Raw genomic sequence first — 17,549 nt, 5'->3', positions numbered from 1 at the left:
AAGAGTGGAAAGTTTATTTGAGTGGGGTGGTGTCAGTTAAAGTGACAGTTCACCCAAAATCCAAATTTCACTAATTTTCTACTCAACCTTGACTAAAGTAGAACATTAGTGGAAAAAAAAGAAAATGTAAGTGAACTATCCCTTTAACTCAACTGAAAACTGAAAATAAACCAAAGCAATATCACAGACACAACAGTAACTTTTGTTTCAAAATATTTATTAGAATCCTACAGTTCAAAGTGAGGAGAGAAAATAAAAATGTCCAAATTCAACACGTCAGAACTGCTGAACGGAAGTGACTTGAGAGTATCTTTCTGATCATCACACACTTCGCAGAGTGACTCTGAACGTGACTGACAATCTCTACTCTGCCCTGAGTGGCGACGTGTCGGACTGAACCCCTTCCAGAGGTTCTGACACTCTGACCGGTTGACAGTTGATCACCACAGGCCGTCACTCCGGCCGGCCCTCACCACCTGAACGACTCTGATTCTCCTTTTCACAAAGTCAAACTGATCGATCCTCTACTGACCAACACGAGTGCAACACTCTCAACCTTATTTCCCCTGGAACTGGACCTCAATCTGGACTCTACAACTGGGTACAAACGATCAAAAAGACTTAAACGAAGGATTGCTGACATGCCTGCAAAAACTTTATTTGCTTCTTGATGTGAGATGAGCCATAAGTCCAACTATCTGTCGCTCTAATTTAGCAACACAACAGACAGACTCCTCAACCCTCTCTCTGGCCGACACTGCAATAACAACTCCTCAAATTGATGACCCAGAAAAGAACTGACAGTAACTGGCAGACTCCCATCAGCCTGCAACACATGTCAGCTTTTATACTTCTTCTTCTCTCCAGCTAGAGTCCTGACAGGAAGTTTCAAATCAAGCCCACGGTGCTACTCAGTCTTTGGCTGCCAGTTAGAGAAAGTGCAAATCTCTGCCAACCCTTGTGTGAAGGCTCACCCTCTGGGAAAGTACAGGTGTTCCCAGGTCAACTGAGGGAGTCCTCCTTTCAATGTCTTGGGTCTGCCCCGGGGCCTCCTCCTTGTTGGAGCGGTTAAGAGTGACCAGGCCTTAGGAAGGCTTCCACAAGGCGCTCTAAATAAAAATAAAAAACACCGCAACTGCTTCTCTGTATGTGAGATGACTGAGCTGTCACTCTCTCTAAGGTACAATCCAGTCACCTCGTGGATGAAGCTAGTTTGTTTCTGTAATCCTCAAGTCACTGGCTAACCGAACGTTCCTCTCTGACTAACTGCCCTTCCATGTAACCAACTCACCTAATCCCCTCCGACTGGTTCAACGGGACAAACACTTCTTAACAGAACCTCCTAAAGTGAATTTCCTGCATTAATACATTTTGATAAATTCAAGACACTCCCCTCAGAGCTCCTGTTCATCTTCAACTGTTGATGTGTTCCCTGATTTGGCACTAAATGAGTGTAGAAACATTCGGGTGCAGCAGGATTTACATTCCGGTGCGTGTCGCTGGAACAGCACGCTAGTGTCAGTAAGTAAGATGAACCGAGGCCGAGGCTGAGGCAACACGTTGAAGGCCACGCTTCATGAGAGTCATCCTGAGGAGATAGAGTTTAGTTCATCCAGGTTGAAGCTGCATTAAGTGTTATGGCTTTGTCACGACTAGACTGTCTTCAATTGCTGCCGTTATTGAAACGTGAGAGGAGCCTTAAGGAACACCCGACGACCACAAGAAACCAATTCAAAGACCCCACGGAGCTCGACAACGCAGTGCAGAGTTCCACCACTAGATGGGGTCTTTTCTTTCTTTTAGACACATGCAAGTACACAAGTCGAGGTCAGAGGTTAAACAGAGTGTAGACTACTGTAACGTCTCTAAGGTAACAGTTGATGCCTCCCTCAGTGCGGTCTCGCCGTCGCCCCCCTGCTGACATGTTCACACTCGTGGTAAGACGTCAGGTCTTCTGATTGGCCAGCCAGCAGGGCATGTCTCCACACCTGGGACAGAACAATGCCAGATATGAAACAACCCATAAATGACATGTTTAAATTATAAGAAATATCTGTTGTTTTTAAGCGAAACACAAGAGTCATATGGATAAGGTTTCTGTCCTGTCAAGAAAAACCAAGAAGGTAGGCTGTTGTGACAACGTTTTCTTTGTCCTAACTTTATCGTACGATAAGTGAGATTTGTGCTGTGTCTAAAATCGCATACTAGCGTACTAAAAGTTAGTATTTTTAGTGCGTTAGTGCGTCTCAATTCTTAGTATGCGAAATTCAGTGCGCCCTGCACACTACATTGGCGGACACTAACCACACTAAACAGCCGCCATCTTAGTGACGTTTTAAACGGAAGTTACGTCATATATAAATGCATATATATTCATATACTTACAGGTGTATTTTCAGCAGCAGTAGAAGGATGACACGTCTTCGGTGCTGATACCAGCTTAAATATCTCGCAAACATTTAGATTCTCATATTTTTTCTTTATTTCTTTTTCCGAAGTTGCAAAAAAAGAAGAAGAAGCTGTCATGTGATTTCCTGTTAGTGTGTAGCAGCATTGTTTGATTTGAGACATACTATCTGTGGAGAATTTGCGTACTAGTTAGTATGTACACTAAACTGATGCATACTAACTTCTAGTATACTAAGAGAAGTATGCGATTTGAGACACAGCACTTGAGTTTAGACGAACAGATGCATGCCTGACACGTTATCTCAGTCAAAAGGTACAGAGACACACAAACTTTACACTAGGGATGCACCGCAATGAACATACTTGGCTGAAAAAGAAAACCGAAACTGTAAAACTGAAATAACTTTTCATCTTAACAAGCATTTCATTTATGACTATTACTCTATACTTACATCACTAAAAGTAAGCATTGTAATTGCACAAACTAATATTCATGGATGCAAAAAATCTATAAGAAAAATGTATAGTAATGGTCTGATAAAGCTTCATGAAGCAGTGTCATGTTGTTTAGAAGTCAGTAGGTGGCGCCATCAGTTTTAAAATAATCTGATGTTTTATTAGAACAGTTCAAAACAAAGCAAAATAGTGCAGAGACGCCATCTAGTGGCTCTGAAAAAAAATGACACTGCTTCATGAAGCTTCATCAGACCATCACTAAAAATGTGTATTCGGAATCATGAATTATTCATATTAATTTAACAATGGAGAATTAAAAAAAAAAGATTGAATTATCAGATTTTAATCATGACTGACTTGCTTAAGAATTTAAAAATATTATTTATGTAAGTAAGTTAGTAGTTTTTGCTTATGTCAACCAACATTAACCTTGTTTGAAAAATTTTAAATGCACTTAAACAACATTTCAATGGCTTAACTTTCTGTGCATGACATAATGGTACATACATGTCTAACATGATGTATAATTTCTCGGACCCCAGGCTTAAATGGTGGACGGGCACAGAGTGTCCATGTTGTGCGTACATACTTGTCTCGGAACGTGGGTTGACTGTTCAGAAAACTCAGCTGCTGTTCCAGGCGACAAACTCTAAAGGCCAAGTAGCAGGAAGACAGGACCAGGAGGACAACTCTAGGACAGACAGGACACATGAAGATCTTGTCAAAACTCTTTTTCATGTGAGTCCTGTAATAAATTAAAGAAGTAAGAAGATCTTACATTTGAGAAGAAACATTTTCAATGAATGTGTGGTTAAACAAAGTGAATGATGAGTTGAAGAAGAGAAGTTTAGCTGTAAATGAATCCTGACAATACAAAGCTATGACTCAGTTTTCTAAATAGAAGACGCTTATAAAACTACAGAAAGTACGATTCGACTAAAGCTTTGATTATTTAAACACTTATCTGTAACTTCACTATGACTACTACTTCATACTGTAGTTTCAATCTATTTAAAAAGAAACTGATAAATAATAAAAATAATATGATATGTTTTTGGCCTTTATGTGAATTTTAACACCCAATATATCTGGACTCACAGCAGAATGAAAAGTTTCAGAAGCTGATATTCCATATGACCAAGTTCTGGTACTGGTTCAGTCAGCAGGATTTTCTCTGGTTCCAGGCTTATATCTGAAATAACACGAAAAAAATAATAAATCAAAAACACTTCCCGACATATCCCATCATTAACGTCGGCATCTCACACACTCACCTGTCAGTGTGTGTGTGCTGAAGGTGGGGTCGGGGGTGAGGTCAGGGGTCGAGTCACCGAGAAGGTCTGGAAGAGAGGAGGAGACGGCAGGAAGCGACGGTTTTCTCCTCCACTTCAACACTTCTGGAAACTCATCCTGGTAGACAGGCCAGAACGAGCAACGTTTCATTTAAGGATTGAAACACACTTCTCTGTGAAGGCATGTTGTGGAATCTATAAATAACTCATGGAAAGATGGTCGTGAAAACATGTGACTTGAGTGACTGTGAAAGAGACCGGTTTAAGCTCTGGACTGTTATCAGGAATGTACAGGACTGCAGGAATCATTTAGAGAAAAAAAACACTCTCAACTTAAACGTACAAATAAGAATCCAGAATTGCAACAAACAGCTGAAGTGCAGAAGAAAGTCCTGTGCTTTGGTAAAGATCTTTCGAAATGTGGAAGTTGCAAATGTCTTTCTGTTGTTCTGCTTTTTCTTTATTACATTTATTAATCTTTGGACATTATTAGTTATTAATTTTAGAAAATACTGAATTTACAGATAAGTGAATATTAATTTAGCAACTTTCAAGCCATTCCTTGGACAAGAAAACTGTGTTTCTTTGAAAACAACAGGCATTAATCCAACATGTATATGTTATAATAATATATTGTGTGTGCATAAGAAAATAAAAGCAAAGGCAGTTCTTACAAGTAGATATGTTTGACTATCAATAACCTCCAATAAATTATACTGACCCTCAGTGTTAAAAGAACAGAATAAGGTGTTAAATCTTATAAATATAAAGCCATCATACCATGGAGAGGGAGGCGGGCTCTTCCAGGAACTGTTTTAGACTCAGACTCTTCCCGTTTACCTGCAAACAAAACAATCAATCACTTCAATAACAATTCCAATTAAATAAAATCCAGCTTGCCGTTATAATTAATTATTTTTTTTAAAGATTTTTTTGGTATATGAAACACATTGAACAGTTCATGTTAACAATACAAACATTTATCCACATTAACGTGGCCTTGTATCTCCTTTTCAACAGCTGCTTAGATAAAGTAACTTGTTGATGTATTTACAATAAATTACCAACAAACTTCAGAGTTATAAAAACATTAATAACAATTCAAAAGTCCAACCTTAACCCTTGTGTTATCTCAGGGCCAAGGTGACCCAAAGGCCCGAAAACAATTGTGTTTGTGGTATCCCTTGTAGGTAGGTAGGTAGCTAGGTAGAACTTTATCAAAAGATCCCTCAGGAGGTCTCCTTCGGGATTTTTTTTTTTTTTCCAATTCGCCACAGCAATACAGAATTTATTCATAAAAATACAAATAAAATAAGAACAAGAACAAAGAGAAATAAAGAGAAAGAACAAGATGATACAATCTAAGTCTAAATATATAGATAAAGAACATAGATCAAAGAAAAATAACAAAGACAAAGGATACAAAGATTAACATAGAATAGAACATCAAGATACTTTTACTCCACTCCTGCCCCCAAACTGAGAATGATACAATCTAATAGCACGAGGAATTAATGAGTCCCTGAGTCTATTAGTGTTGCATCTGGGAAGGAGCATTCGTGCTGCATCTGCTTCTCTGCTCACTGATGACAGTGTTCAGAGGATGACTGTCATCATCCATGATGGACAGTAGTTTGTCCAGTGATCTCCTCTTTGCAACTGTCACCAGTGAGTCCAGCTTCATGCCAACCACAGAACCAGCTCTCCTGATCAACCTGTCCAACCTGTTGACACTCCTCTTGGACACATTCCCCGCCCAACACATCACAGCATAAAACAGGACACTGGCCACCACAGACTGGTAGAACATGCAGAGGAGCTTCTTGCAGATGTTAAATGATCGAAGCCTCCTCAGAAAGTACAGTCTACTCTAAACTCTCTAAACGACCTCCCTGGCTTCCATAAACACATATGCAGTTGCAGAGGTCGTTCACCTTGACCCAGAGACAACACAAGGGTTAAAACTGTATATTCATTAAAACTTTAAACCTAGTCTGTCTTCATTTTGACAACCATAGCTTTATTTGATTTTTTTTTTTTTTAAATAAGTCCTTAAGCATATTTTTATTCCAGTAACATGAACTGAGATGACATTCAGTTTCGCACTTTAACTCGAGCAGAATGATCCATCATTGCTATTTTCACGACACGTGATGGACAGAAGAGACCTGCAGGTGTGTGCAGATCCTCCTCAGGACATCGTAGACACTGTCTCTGGACAACAACGACACAAACACGTACTGTAGAGAGATACAATGATAAATATTAAAATTTTCAATAATAGCATGCTTCATGTCTGTCTTCCCTCCCCCAGCACGTCTCTATTTTTACCTTCTGGCCTGTATCCATGGTGATGGCGAGACCGTTCGGTACCAGACCTGCTGTCTTGTGCTTCTTCACCAGTCGAACTGACACCACTGGAATACAGACCTGCACAGTACACTTGTTTTTTTCTTCACCTAAAGACATTTTGAGTGAATAGTGCTCTTAACTCACTTTGATGTCTTTACCAAACAGGTTTGCATAGAAACACAACCAGTTCCTGGAGATGTAGAGGCGTCCCTGGAGCAGGATGTCCCTCAGCAGGGCACACGAATACACTGTGGGCAGACACACAAACACACATGCTAGTGCAACACACGTCTGGAGTTGGACCCTCTACTTCCTGACACAACTTTGGGATCTGACCTTTCATCAGGATCTCTTCTTTGGGAACTGTCTGGAACAGTTTGTGGTACTGAGAGTTGTACTTGCTGACAGTCTGAGTAAACAAGAGGTACACAATAAATGCATGAAAAAAACAGGTTAGAAACGGGTTAAAACAAAACGTTTGTGTATTTGTATCTTTGTATATTTGATTGTATGCCGATGAAGGTGTTCTGTATGTATGTGTCTACTAGCTTTCAGAGAGTTTTAACTAATGTGCGAGCATGTTTGCGTTTAAGAATTATTTACATGGAATGAGGACTCTGACACAGAAGTTTTGTTTCTAGAGTTTGTGTCTCACTAGCCAAGAGTCACATGCTAATGTTATTTCATAGAAATGACTTTTCAAAATGAAACATCTCTTTTAGAAGGCTGTAATGAATTAAACATAACTTTCTCTTTCTGTGCGGCCCGTAACAAATGTGTCACGGACCAGTCAGGTTCATTTAACTGATCCGATAATGTTCACATGACACAGACAAAGATAAATTCACATTTCAAATAATAACAACAAAATGCAAGTTTGAAATAAATATTCTGTTCAGTGAAATAAAAAAGAACGAGGGTGCGATAATAATGTTTTCTTCTATCTAATCTTTTTCTGTTTCTATAAAGATCTCTTTCCATCAGTTGAAGATTGATTAATCATAGTTAGAAATGATAAAATTGTACGTGTTTATTATTGCATGTACAGATATACTGTAAACCAAACAAACAAAAGAGATTTGAACAAAATTAACAAATGATTATGATTCAGTTTTACTGAATACGTTTGAATTGATGATCCTTTTGTTTTAAGAAGGTTGTCATGAACCCTGAAAGTGACCCGTGGCCTATTTTCGCCAGTCACTCACAACAGTAAATGAATGAATGTCCTTTGAATAATCCTTTCATTCGTGGTCTTATTAGCATATATTGTGTGAATTTATCCGTCCACTGATCCTGATTCCGTTTTTTTTAACATTTGTCAATAGATTTACGATCTAAAGATTTCATCAGTAAATTGAATGACATAGAGGCCTTGGTCATCAAGTGAAAAGATTGTATTCCAAATATGGCAGATCATGAAATGTGGATTCTTGGAATCCTTTATGCTTTTCCTCATTATAAGAGAGTGAGCTAGAGAGTCTTTTATAAAACCTTTACACTGCTTCTGAAGAGATGATGGTCTGTTGCTATTGTTTGTCACGAGAACCGACATGTTTTTCCATGTTTTATGACTATAGGTTTTTTATTATTTAAAACATTATTTGCAAGGGATTGTGGGACTATTAGGAAGATGAATCATTTTTGACTTTAGCAATCCTTTTTCTCTTGTCATATTTGTAAACTTTAACCAAATAAAACATGATTCAATTCAATTCAATTCAATTCAATTCAATTCAATTTTATTTAAAGTGTCTTATCATAACAAAGTTATCTCAAGACACTATACAGTTGAAATAAGACTATAGTTGATTAAGGAAAAATTGATCCCAGCAATTCAACAAAGAGCAAGAAACAAAACACTGTACAGTGAGCTATGGCGAGGAAAAACTTCCTTTTAGAAGGCAGAAACCTCGAGCGGAACCAGACTCATTGTTGACGGCCTGCCGCTTTGACCGGCTGGGAGGAAGGATGGGGGGGTAGACAGATGGATAAGGAGAGGAGTGAGGGAAATTATAGTGAGAAAAAAAAAGGAGGAGAGTGTAGGAGAGTCTGATACATTTAAGACATTGTTTAGGTGGATCTGTGAGGATCAGGTACTAAATATATACTATAAGTTTCTTCTAAAACCCATTGACTGACCAGAATGACTGAGCTAAAATGAATCATAAAAACCACATCACAAACTATCGACTGGCAAAAGTTTTTCTTTTACTTAGAGTTGGAGGTTTGTCACCTGTTAGAGACTCATTGTTGGGAAATGACATCACATATCACACATCATTGATATTTTTTACTCCTTCAACGAAGATGTACCAAATTGAATATGGGCTTGAACAAGTGAAAGAAGAGCATCAAGGTTTAAAGTCCATAAGAAAACGGAGGTTAGATGATATCTTGTGTTCAAATATCTACATGGTCGATTTTCCGCACAATTGTGACACAAACAAGAACCAATCGAGGAGGAAAAAAGAGAAATATTTGGACACTAAACTGACTCAATTTGAAAAAAGGAGGTAGTGCTGAACATTTGGATCCAGCATCTAAGAGCCAAAAGTACAGTGGAGCTCAGTGTGTACTGCCAACTCCTCCTGCTTGTGTGTGTAGGACTGCCTTTGTGTTGAAGTCTGTCCTACTACCTTCTGTGTCTTTCTATTTTCAGAGCTCAGTTCTGCCACCGCCGGTGCTTCTCTGCCACATGACTAGAGTGCCGCGTTCAGGTCCATTCTTTTGAAGACCTCAGTTCCATTTTTTTTTAGGTTATGTTTGGATCATCGTTACATCCCACTGACATTTCCTGTGCTGGTGTGAACTAAACAAATGGTAGAGAAAACCTCTAGAAGTCATTAAAATAAATGAAGGAAGTTATTTATATTTTTAAAGTGCATTTCACAGACAAGGGTCTGCCTTAGATAAGCAGCTACAGAAAAAGTGACATAAATAAAAAGAGTATGAAGTTTTCTTTATTTGTTTTAATGCATGGTTAAAACTTGGTTTATGAAATAATAATTTAAAAAAAGTAAATTAAATAAAAATAATTTGAAATATTTATTTTAATGTTAAACATTTTTTATTGACATTTAAGCATGCAATTCTGTATGTTGCGCTGTTTATTTCCACATTACTTTCATAATTAAGGCATTTTTATCATTCTATGTTTGTACAAAAATATCATTAAAGTGTACGAAAACTTTAAGACATTTCACTTTTAATATGATTTTCTAAGGCATTCACTACATGGTTTATGTTTAAGAAGATGTTACTGTAAGAAAACAGAATATCATTTACTTTATTTTTCATTAAATTAATTGAAAACAGAAAGTACTAGAAATTAATTATAAAAATAATTTAACAGAAATGTTTTTTTCTAAATCAATATAAAATCAAATAAATTAAAAAAAAAAATCCTAGAAAATATATTGATGAAACATGGAACCGGACTTCTAAAGCTCTATGTAAAAAAAACATGTAATCATGTTTGTGTGTGTGTGTGTGTGTGTGTGTGTGAGACTCACTGATCCCCTGTAACATTTCTTCACATCTTCATAAGTTAAATCATCAATCAGTTGAAGTCTGCAGAGAACACAAACACATCTTCTTGTCATACATTGAACAGAAAAATTCCTCATTTAGATCACAAAAAACATTTCAGGAATTGATTACACCATCAAACATTTAGTTTCTAGGAGACACAAATTCACACATGCACGCACACACACACACACACACACACACACACACACACACACACACACACACACACACACACACACACACACACACACACACACACACACACACACACACACATTCACTCTCTCTGTTGTTTTGGCTGCAGTAGTACAGTCCCAACAATGTGACTGGACTGGAATGATGAGACCACCGTGACAAACTCGATGGTCATGTACTTTAAACAGAGGCTACAACAACACAACTCTCATGAAAAGAACACATGATCAAACGCACAAGATCACATTGATAACCTATTGATTCCTAATCACTTCACAGGTTAGAGCTTAGTCCACAATTTTGAAGTAAGATCGCTCCACTGAAGCTGAGAGTGTGAAAGGAGTGTTTGTTGCTAAAAAAGCTCTGGCACACACACACACACACACACACACACACACACACACACACACACACGCACACACAGGCTTCATTATTTAAAGAGTGAAAGGGAGAACTGGAGCAGAGAGAGTTCCGTCATTAAGGACTAACGAGTCGGTTTGCTGGTGAGAGATGGACTTTGTCTTCCTGTGTGTGTCAAAATAAAATGCTTTTGTTCAGGTTTGTTCCCAAACACGCCAGATCCGCGCAGAAATGAGCTGCTGGTTAGAAACCTGGCAACTTAGCTCCACCGGCGGCTTAACCTAGTTGAGGAATGAAAAACGGCATTCATGGATGTCTTGCATCACCACACGGTGGACTAACACGTAGCACCAAATAATCATTCAAACCATAACAACACTTGATAGAACGAACCACACACAACAGTTGTGTATTTCCTAATAAGGTTCCATGTTTCTCTTCATGTCTTTCTTGATCATAGAATTTTATCGAGGATGAATCACTTAAGATCAACTAATGTGTTGATTTAAGTGTGTCTTAAGTTGATCTTGGACCTCTAGTGTATCATCAGTAAGTGTCTGTTTGTACAAAACTCTCTTTTCATTGAAATATTTACATTAGAAAATGTGCTTAAGCCCCGCCCACTGACACTTTCTGTGGATGAAATCACATTTACCATAACCACCCCTAATCCTGTGATTGGTAAAACTTTGAGGTTTGTCCCTGCGCGTCATCAATTCCGTAAGTCTGCACTTCCAAGGGACTCGTTGTATAAACAAAGTGGGGCATGATTGCAGCTGGTTGGAGGAGGATTGAAGCCATTATTACGTCATAATGGGCTCGCTCTCGTAACCTCTCGTTTGCTGAGCTTTCGGATGGGGGAGAACTTTATAAAGTAATAACTTCAAAACATGGTCATGAGGAGGGACTAACTGCATCTTGAAGAGGAAGACTTCAACATTTGAAACACGTGAGTAAGTCAGGAAATTTTGGTTTTCATTAGTCATTAGTTTCCGTTTAAACAAAAAAATATTTTTTCACAAGTAGCAAATTTAAAAAGGGAGTTTCTTGCTTTGTAATGACACAACTCAACCTGTAAAGGCTGTACTTACTTTCTAGTTGTGTTATTAAGCAACTGTGTAATTTATTAAAATCTGCAAAAACATGTCTTCAACTCTATATCCACTTTCCAAATCCAGATACGCTTATTTGTCACTCTTTACTGAATCGTTGTCACCTAATTTATAAAATGAGTGACCTGCAACATTTACAATTCAAACACACCAAACATGCGACTTTTGAAGCGACATTCAACGTGAGGAGACACTTAACTGTTGCTATTTCAATATGTTTAAGTTAAATTATTTAAAACAGAGTGTATCTATTTTTAATTTGTTTGCCTAACATTCAACAGCAAATACTCAACGGGGGCTTGAACATCCCATAGGCTAGACATGAGAGATGAAGATCTTCTTGAAGCCGTCTTTCTTCAGGTAAGAGATGGAGAAACAGAAAAATAGACCCAGTTTTTATCACATCCAAGAGAGCCTCAGTAAGGAGGAGTCCAGTGTATATGACGAGTCCACTGAGTCTCTTCATCTTTCTCCATATCGTTCTTTTGGTCAGAACCTCAAATTCTTGGACTTCTCCTGCAGAAATTTGGTGTCATATTGTGCCACGATGAAGTGGTGTTGTTGGATCATCTGGCGATCCTTCCTCCAAACAGTATTTTCTCCTTCAGCATGAGTGGATTCACACACACAGAGCACTGACCAACTTCCACACCTCCCTTTTCCCATCAGCTCCTCTGAGCTCTGCTGCTTAGAAACGTGAGCTGACTGCACATGCTGCAAGCAGCACCCCCCCCTTTTTCACACACACACACTTGTAGACACACACACTCACAGCGTTCAGTGAAGTGACTTAAACAACTTCCCCTGGAGACTTTATGTCAGAGAAGAACTTGTGTGTGTGTGTGTGTGTGTCATTTGATTAAGAAAGTATTTTCAAACCAGTTGTTGGAATAGAGTTTGCATTAGTTGTGTTCGTTGAAACTACACGTTTTGGTTGTTATCTCAGAAAATACACATTATCAGGACGATGCACGCATGAATCTGCGTTTGTTTGTTTGTTTGTTTACCTGAAGGGCAGCGGGCAGTGTGCGTCGTCCTCTCTGTGGGGGTCAACATCTTGCGGGGGCAGGATGCTGACATCATCACTCTGCTCCAGGCTCTCTGATGTCATCATCACTGGCCTGTCGGACGAGAGAACCAGAGTCACCAGAGAACTTCAAACATCTTACGTCGAAAGTCACGCGTCGAGACACATGGCTGCCTGCTCCCCTCTGTTGCCATAGCAACAGATTCCAAATAGGCCTGTTAAAGTGGAGCGTAAGGAAGTTTTTTCGGTAACAGTAAGAAAGATGTTTGGGACAGATGATTTAGGAACACTAGAGGACTGCAACATCTACAAATGTTCCTTAATGATTGATTGATGTATTTGATTTTATATTAATTATTGATTTGCCATTTATTGTAATGTCTCTTATTTCATTTTAATGTATTGAGTTTAATTCTATGAATCCCTTTTTATTTCATTCATTTTATTTCATTTATATATTCTGTAATGCCACAACAACAAATAACAATATTGTGTTTTCTGATTCTAATCGATTTTGAAAAATCTTGCATGTTGGTTTTATGTAAGTAAGTAAGTAAATAAGTAGGTAATGATTATGTAGCAACTCTGAGCATGAAGATGACACTTCGTCAGGAATATATTCTCAGGCCGACGTTCATATAGAAAATCAAAAATAGAGGTTACAACAAGATATTTGTGTATTTGCATCTGTATGTATTTGATTGTATGCTGACAATGGTGTTTTGTATGTGTGTGTCTCCTAGCTTTTAGGGACTTTTGTGCCAACATGTGAGTTTGTGTTTTGTCGTTATTTATATAGAATGATGATTTAAAGTACTAATTTTCACTAGTTAGGAGTCTCATGCTAATGTTATTTAAGAGAAAATCTGGCGTTTCTTTCAAAATAAATCTAAAAATCAATTGAACAGATTATATTATGTTTATATATTTTTGCGGCCTGGTAACAAATGTCTCAAGGACCAGCCCCGGTCCCTGAACCAGTGGTTGAAAACCCCTGCTTTAAGGACTAGAGTCAAATTGTGTTGCTTCATGACAGTATCTAAGGAATCCAGACGCACACTCAGGCTTCTTAAATGGACCATGACTACCTTCTGCCACATTTATTTGCGATATATTTCACGTTAATGGATCTTTTGTCACCTGAAAACAAGATTTATGTTGACTCTTTTTAAATCTTATCCTCCTACAAAAGCGTGTTTGATAAATGGACGACCAGGGAGACGGACTGAACTGTCAGTGTTGTCTTAGGATGTTGATACAAACAGGTGCAGCGACTCTGTGACGCGGATGTTATGTAACCTCCGGCACTCGTCTGCTCCACTGCAGAGCTGTGAGCGGCAGAGGTGATCGAAAAGAAGCCCAACAGAAAGGTGTAGAACTCGCTTAATGGTTGTCATGGTCGCGAACACACCATCGATGCATGTGTTGCACGCGTGAGAAGCATGTGGGCAGATATTTGTCCGTGAAGAAGATACACCGTTGCCACAGTGACATGACTTCAGGCAGCAGGTGTGGGACTCTCCTCCGTCCTTCTCCTCCGGGTGGTTCCCATGGCACTGGCTCCTGGAGGGGGCGCTGATTAAATCAGGTGATTCCTCAGAGTCTGCTGCTCATCTTGAAGCTCCATGTGACCATGTGAAGACTCTTGATGGAAGTTTTGATGGAAGACTCATGAGATTGTTGTGCAAAAGAAGGGAGAACATACAAACTCTACACAGAAATGCTTCTCGTTCTCAACATCCAGGCTTCATGATGATATTGAATTGAAGGCAGATCAAGACAGCAATGTTTGCAGCATATTCACACACTGTAGCACTACAACAGACCTCACCTTTATCCCAATTATCTGCATCTTCTTCATCATCCTCAGCATCACCATTATCATCACTGCTATCCTCATCACGAACATTAACGATCACCATCATCATTTATCCCAATCATCTTCTTCAACATCAACACCATCATCCTCATCAACTATTTGTATCATAATCATAACCATTAAAATCATTATTATCATTCACCACAATGATAACAATCATCTTCTTCTTCATGACCATCATCGTCACCATCATCACCATCATCACCCTTATTATCACCATCACCATTATCACCATCATCATCTTTATTATCACCATCACCAATATCTCCAGCATCATCATCATCAACCATTATTATTATAATTTTATCACCATCATCGTTCCAATCATCACAAACTATCACCACAGTCCTCAACCATCATAAGAATCATCATCATCTCTGTTATCATCACCATCATCACCATCGTCTTCACCATCATTACCACAGTGAGCATCATCATCATCATCATCTTCACCATCATTACCACAGTGAGCATCACCATCATCATCATCTTCACCACAGTGAGCATCACCATCATCATCATCTTCACCACAGTGAGCATCACTATCATCATTATCTTCACCATCATCATCTTCACCACAGTGAGCATCACCATCATCATCATCTTCACCACAGTGAGCATCACTATCATCATCATCTTCACCACAGTGAGCATCACCATCATCATCATCTTCACCACAGTGAGCATCACTATCATCATCATCTTCACCACAGTGAGCATCACCATCATCATTATCTTCACCATCATCATGATCGTCTTCACCATTATCACCATCTTCACCAAAGTGAGCATTATCATAATCATCATCATCATCATCACCATCTTCACCAAAGTGAGCATCATAATCATACTAATCATCACCATCATTACCATCATCATCATCATCATCTCCATCTTCAAGCGCTATATAAATACAAATTACATACTTACTTCACCATGACCATCACCATCATTCTAATCATCACCATCATTACAACTGCCACCATCATTATCATCTTCACCCAATGAGCATCTTCATCATCATCATCATCACCATCTTCACCCAATGAGCATCATCATCATCATAATCATCACCATCATCACCATCTTCACCCAATGAGCATCATCATCACCATCACCATCATCATGATCATCACCATCTTCACAACAGTGAGCATCATCGTCATCATACATCATCATCATAATCATCTTCATCATTACCACTACCCCCACCATCATCACCATCTTCACCGGTGGGCATCATCATCACCATCTTAACCACAGTGAGCATCATCATCACCATAATAATCATCACCATAATTAACACTGCCATCATCACCATCTTCACCCAATGAGCATCATCATCATCATAATCATCACCATCATTACCATCTTCACCACAGTGAGCATCATCATCATCACCATCTTCACCACAGTGAGCATCATCATCATCACCATCTTAACCACAGTGAGCATCATCATCACAATCATTAACACTGCCACCATCATCATCACCATCATCATAACCATCTTCACCATCATTACCATCTTCACCCAATGAGCATTATCATCATCACCATCTTAACCACAGTGAGCATCATCATCATCCTCTTCACCATCATTACCATCTTCACCCAATGAGCATCATCATCATCATCATCTTCATCATCACCACTGCCACCACTATCATCATCACCATCTACACCCAATGGGCATCATCATCATCATCTTCACCACAATCAACCTCATTTCACAACTTAATACTATCAAAGATACCCTTCAATTTGTACTCACACTGGTTACACATTATGTGAAATCTGTCCTCAGTATCAATATCGTTGACAAACCATCATCATGTATCACGAGCAGCATCACCACTGACACCGTTTCAATATTCTTCATCACTGCGGCAGTAACGATTCTACCATGTTGTTCGCCAGCACCGACGCAGTAACGTTCATAACATCATCCTCTTCCTCACCTGTTTGCAGTCCTCGGTAAGGTCCGCGTGAAAGGAAGACCACGAAGATGTAACAGCAGAACCTTGGCCAAACCGCCAGCGCTGATTCGTCAAACTCGCGCAATTGATCGGAGACAGGAAGTGACATAAACGTACCTTCAAAATAATACTTGGAAATAGAGCATAAGGAGCGCCTTCCTTTAAAAAAACGCAAACTTTCATATTTGACCTGAAAACATAATTTGTGTTTGTAACAACAATACTCGACAGCTGTGAGATACACTTGGTTAGAGAACGAAGCGTACCTGCGAGGACTCTAGTAAATAATGTCAAGTATTCGATTTCACCAGGCAAATAATGATGCAAATACGATTTGGGGTTGATAATGAAATAGATTTCCCTGTGCTTTGCATCATGAGCATCGTGGGTTCCTCCGATTTATAAAAATGATAAGTTACACGTCGAGGTGGTCTTCAGGACCTGTTGCTCCTAAGCTTTGGAACGATCTTCATCTCCGTTTGATGGATCTACTGACTCCTTCAAGAAACATCAAGACATTCTTATTTGTGCAGGCTTTTTCTGAATTATCTTAGGGCTGCCATGTTCGCCTTTTAAAGATTCTAAATGTGGATACATTTCAACTGTGTAATGTTTAGTTGTTAACGCGCCACGTGACCCTGGTCCGCGAACGGTGCTGTAGAAATTAAACTCACTTACGAGGAGCAACAGCGCCCCCCTCTGGCTGAAACTATTCTGCGCATGAAGAACTTCCAAATGCCTTTGAACCAGTTCACAAAATAACATCTACACGCTCTGAATGACTACGGTAGGCTTTAAGGACCGACAATCCACAGCAGGTCCTTCATTGATTTTTGAAAGAGAAATGATTGGTTAATGTACTAAAAGGTTAATTGGTATTTCATGCAAAGAATGTCAATTTGGTTTTGACCCACACACTTGACAAATAAAAACAAATCCTCTAAACATCAATCCA

The 17,549-nt window shown here is 38.9% G+C and overlaps 1 protein-coding gene across 1 annotated transcript; it reads right to left on the bottom strand.

Annotated features, from left to right (window-relative positions):
• Positions 1 to 239: 239 nt before the first annotated feature.
• gramd2ab (GRAM domain containing 2Ab) lies at positions 240 to 16,647 on the bottom strand. Its single transcript, XM_087798060.1, has 12 exons — positions 16,577 to 16,647; positions 12,718 to 12,831; positions 10,025 to 10,082; positions 6,846 to 6,918; positions 6,654 to 6,757; positions 6,489 to 6,587; positions 6,326 to 6,397; positions 4,938 to 4,997; positions 4,140 to 4,275; positions 3,964 to 4,057; positions 3,455 to 3,556; positions 240 to 1,988 (listed from the first exon to the last, which is right to left on the bottom strand). The coding sequence occupies exons 2-12, from the start codon at positions 12,822 to 12,824 to the stop codon at positions 1,946 to 1,948; spliced, it is 948 nt and encodes a 315-aa protein (XP_087654186.1). The 5' UTR covers positions 12,825 to 12,831; positions 16,577 to 16,647; the 3' UTR covers positions 240 to 1,945.
• Positions 16,648 to 17,549: the final 902 nt, after the last annotated feature.

This window comes from Callionymus lyra, chromosome 8 (genome assembly GCF_982586985.1).
Source record: "Callionymus lyra chromosome 8, fCalLyr1.hap1.1, whole genome shotgun sequence".
Classification (NCBI taxonomy): domain Eukaryota; kingdom Metazoa; phylum Chordata; class Actinopteri; order Syngnathiformes; family Callionymidae; genus Callionymus; species Callionymus lyra.
This window is presented reverse-complemented; position numbering and strand designations above follow the sequence as displayed.

Excerpts from the sequence above, each read along its gene's own strand:
- gramd2ab (XM_087798060.1), bottom strand. The coding sequence starts at position 12,824 with ATGATGACATCAGAGAGCCTGGAGCAGAGTGATGATGTCAGCATCCTG. Across the intron at positions 6,758-6,845 it reads AGAAGAGATCCTGATGAAAG|TGTATTCGTGTGCCCTGCTG; the intron begins GTCAGATCCCAA and ends GTCTGCCCACAG. Across the intron at positions 1,989-3,454 it reads CAACCCACGTTCCGAGACAA|GTGTGGAGACATGCCCTGCT; the intron begins GTATGTACGCAC and ends GTTCTGTCCCAG.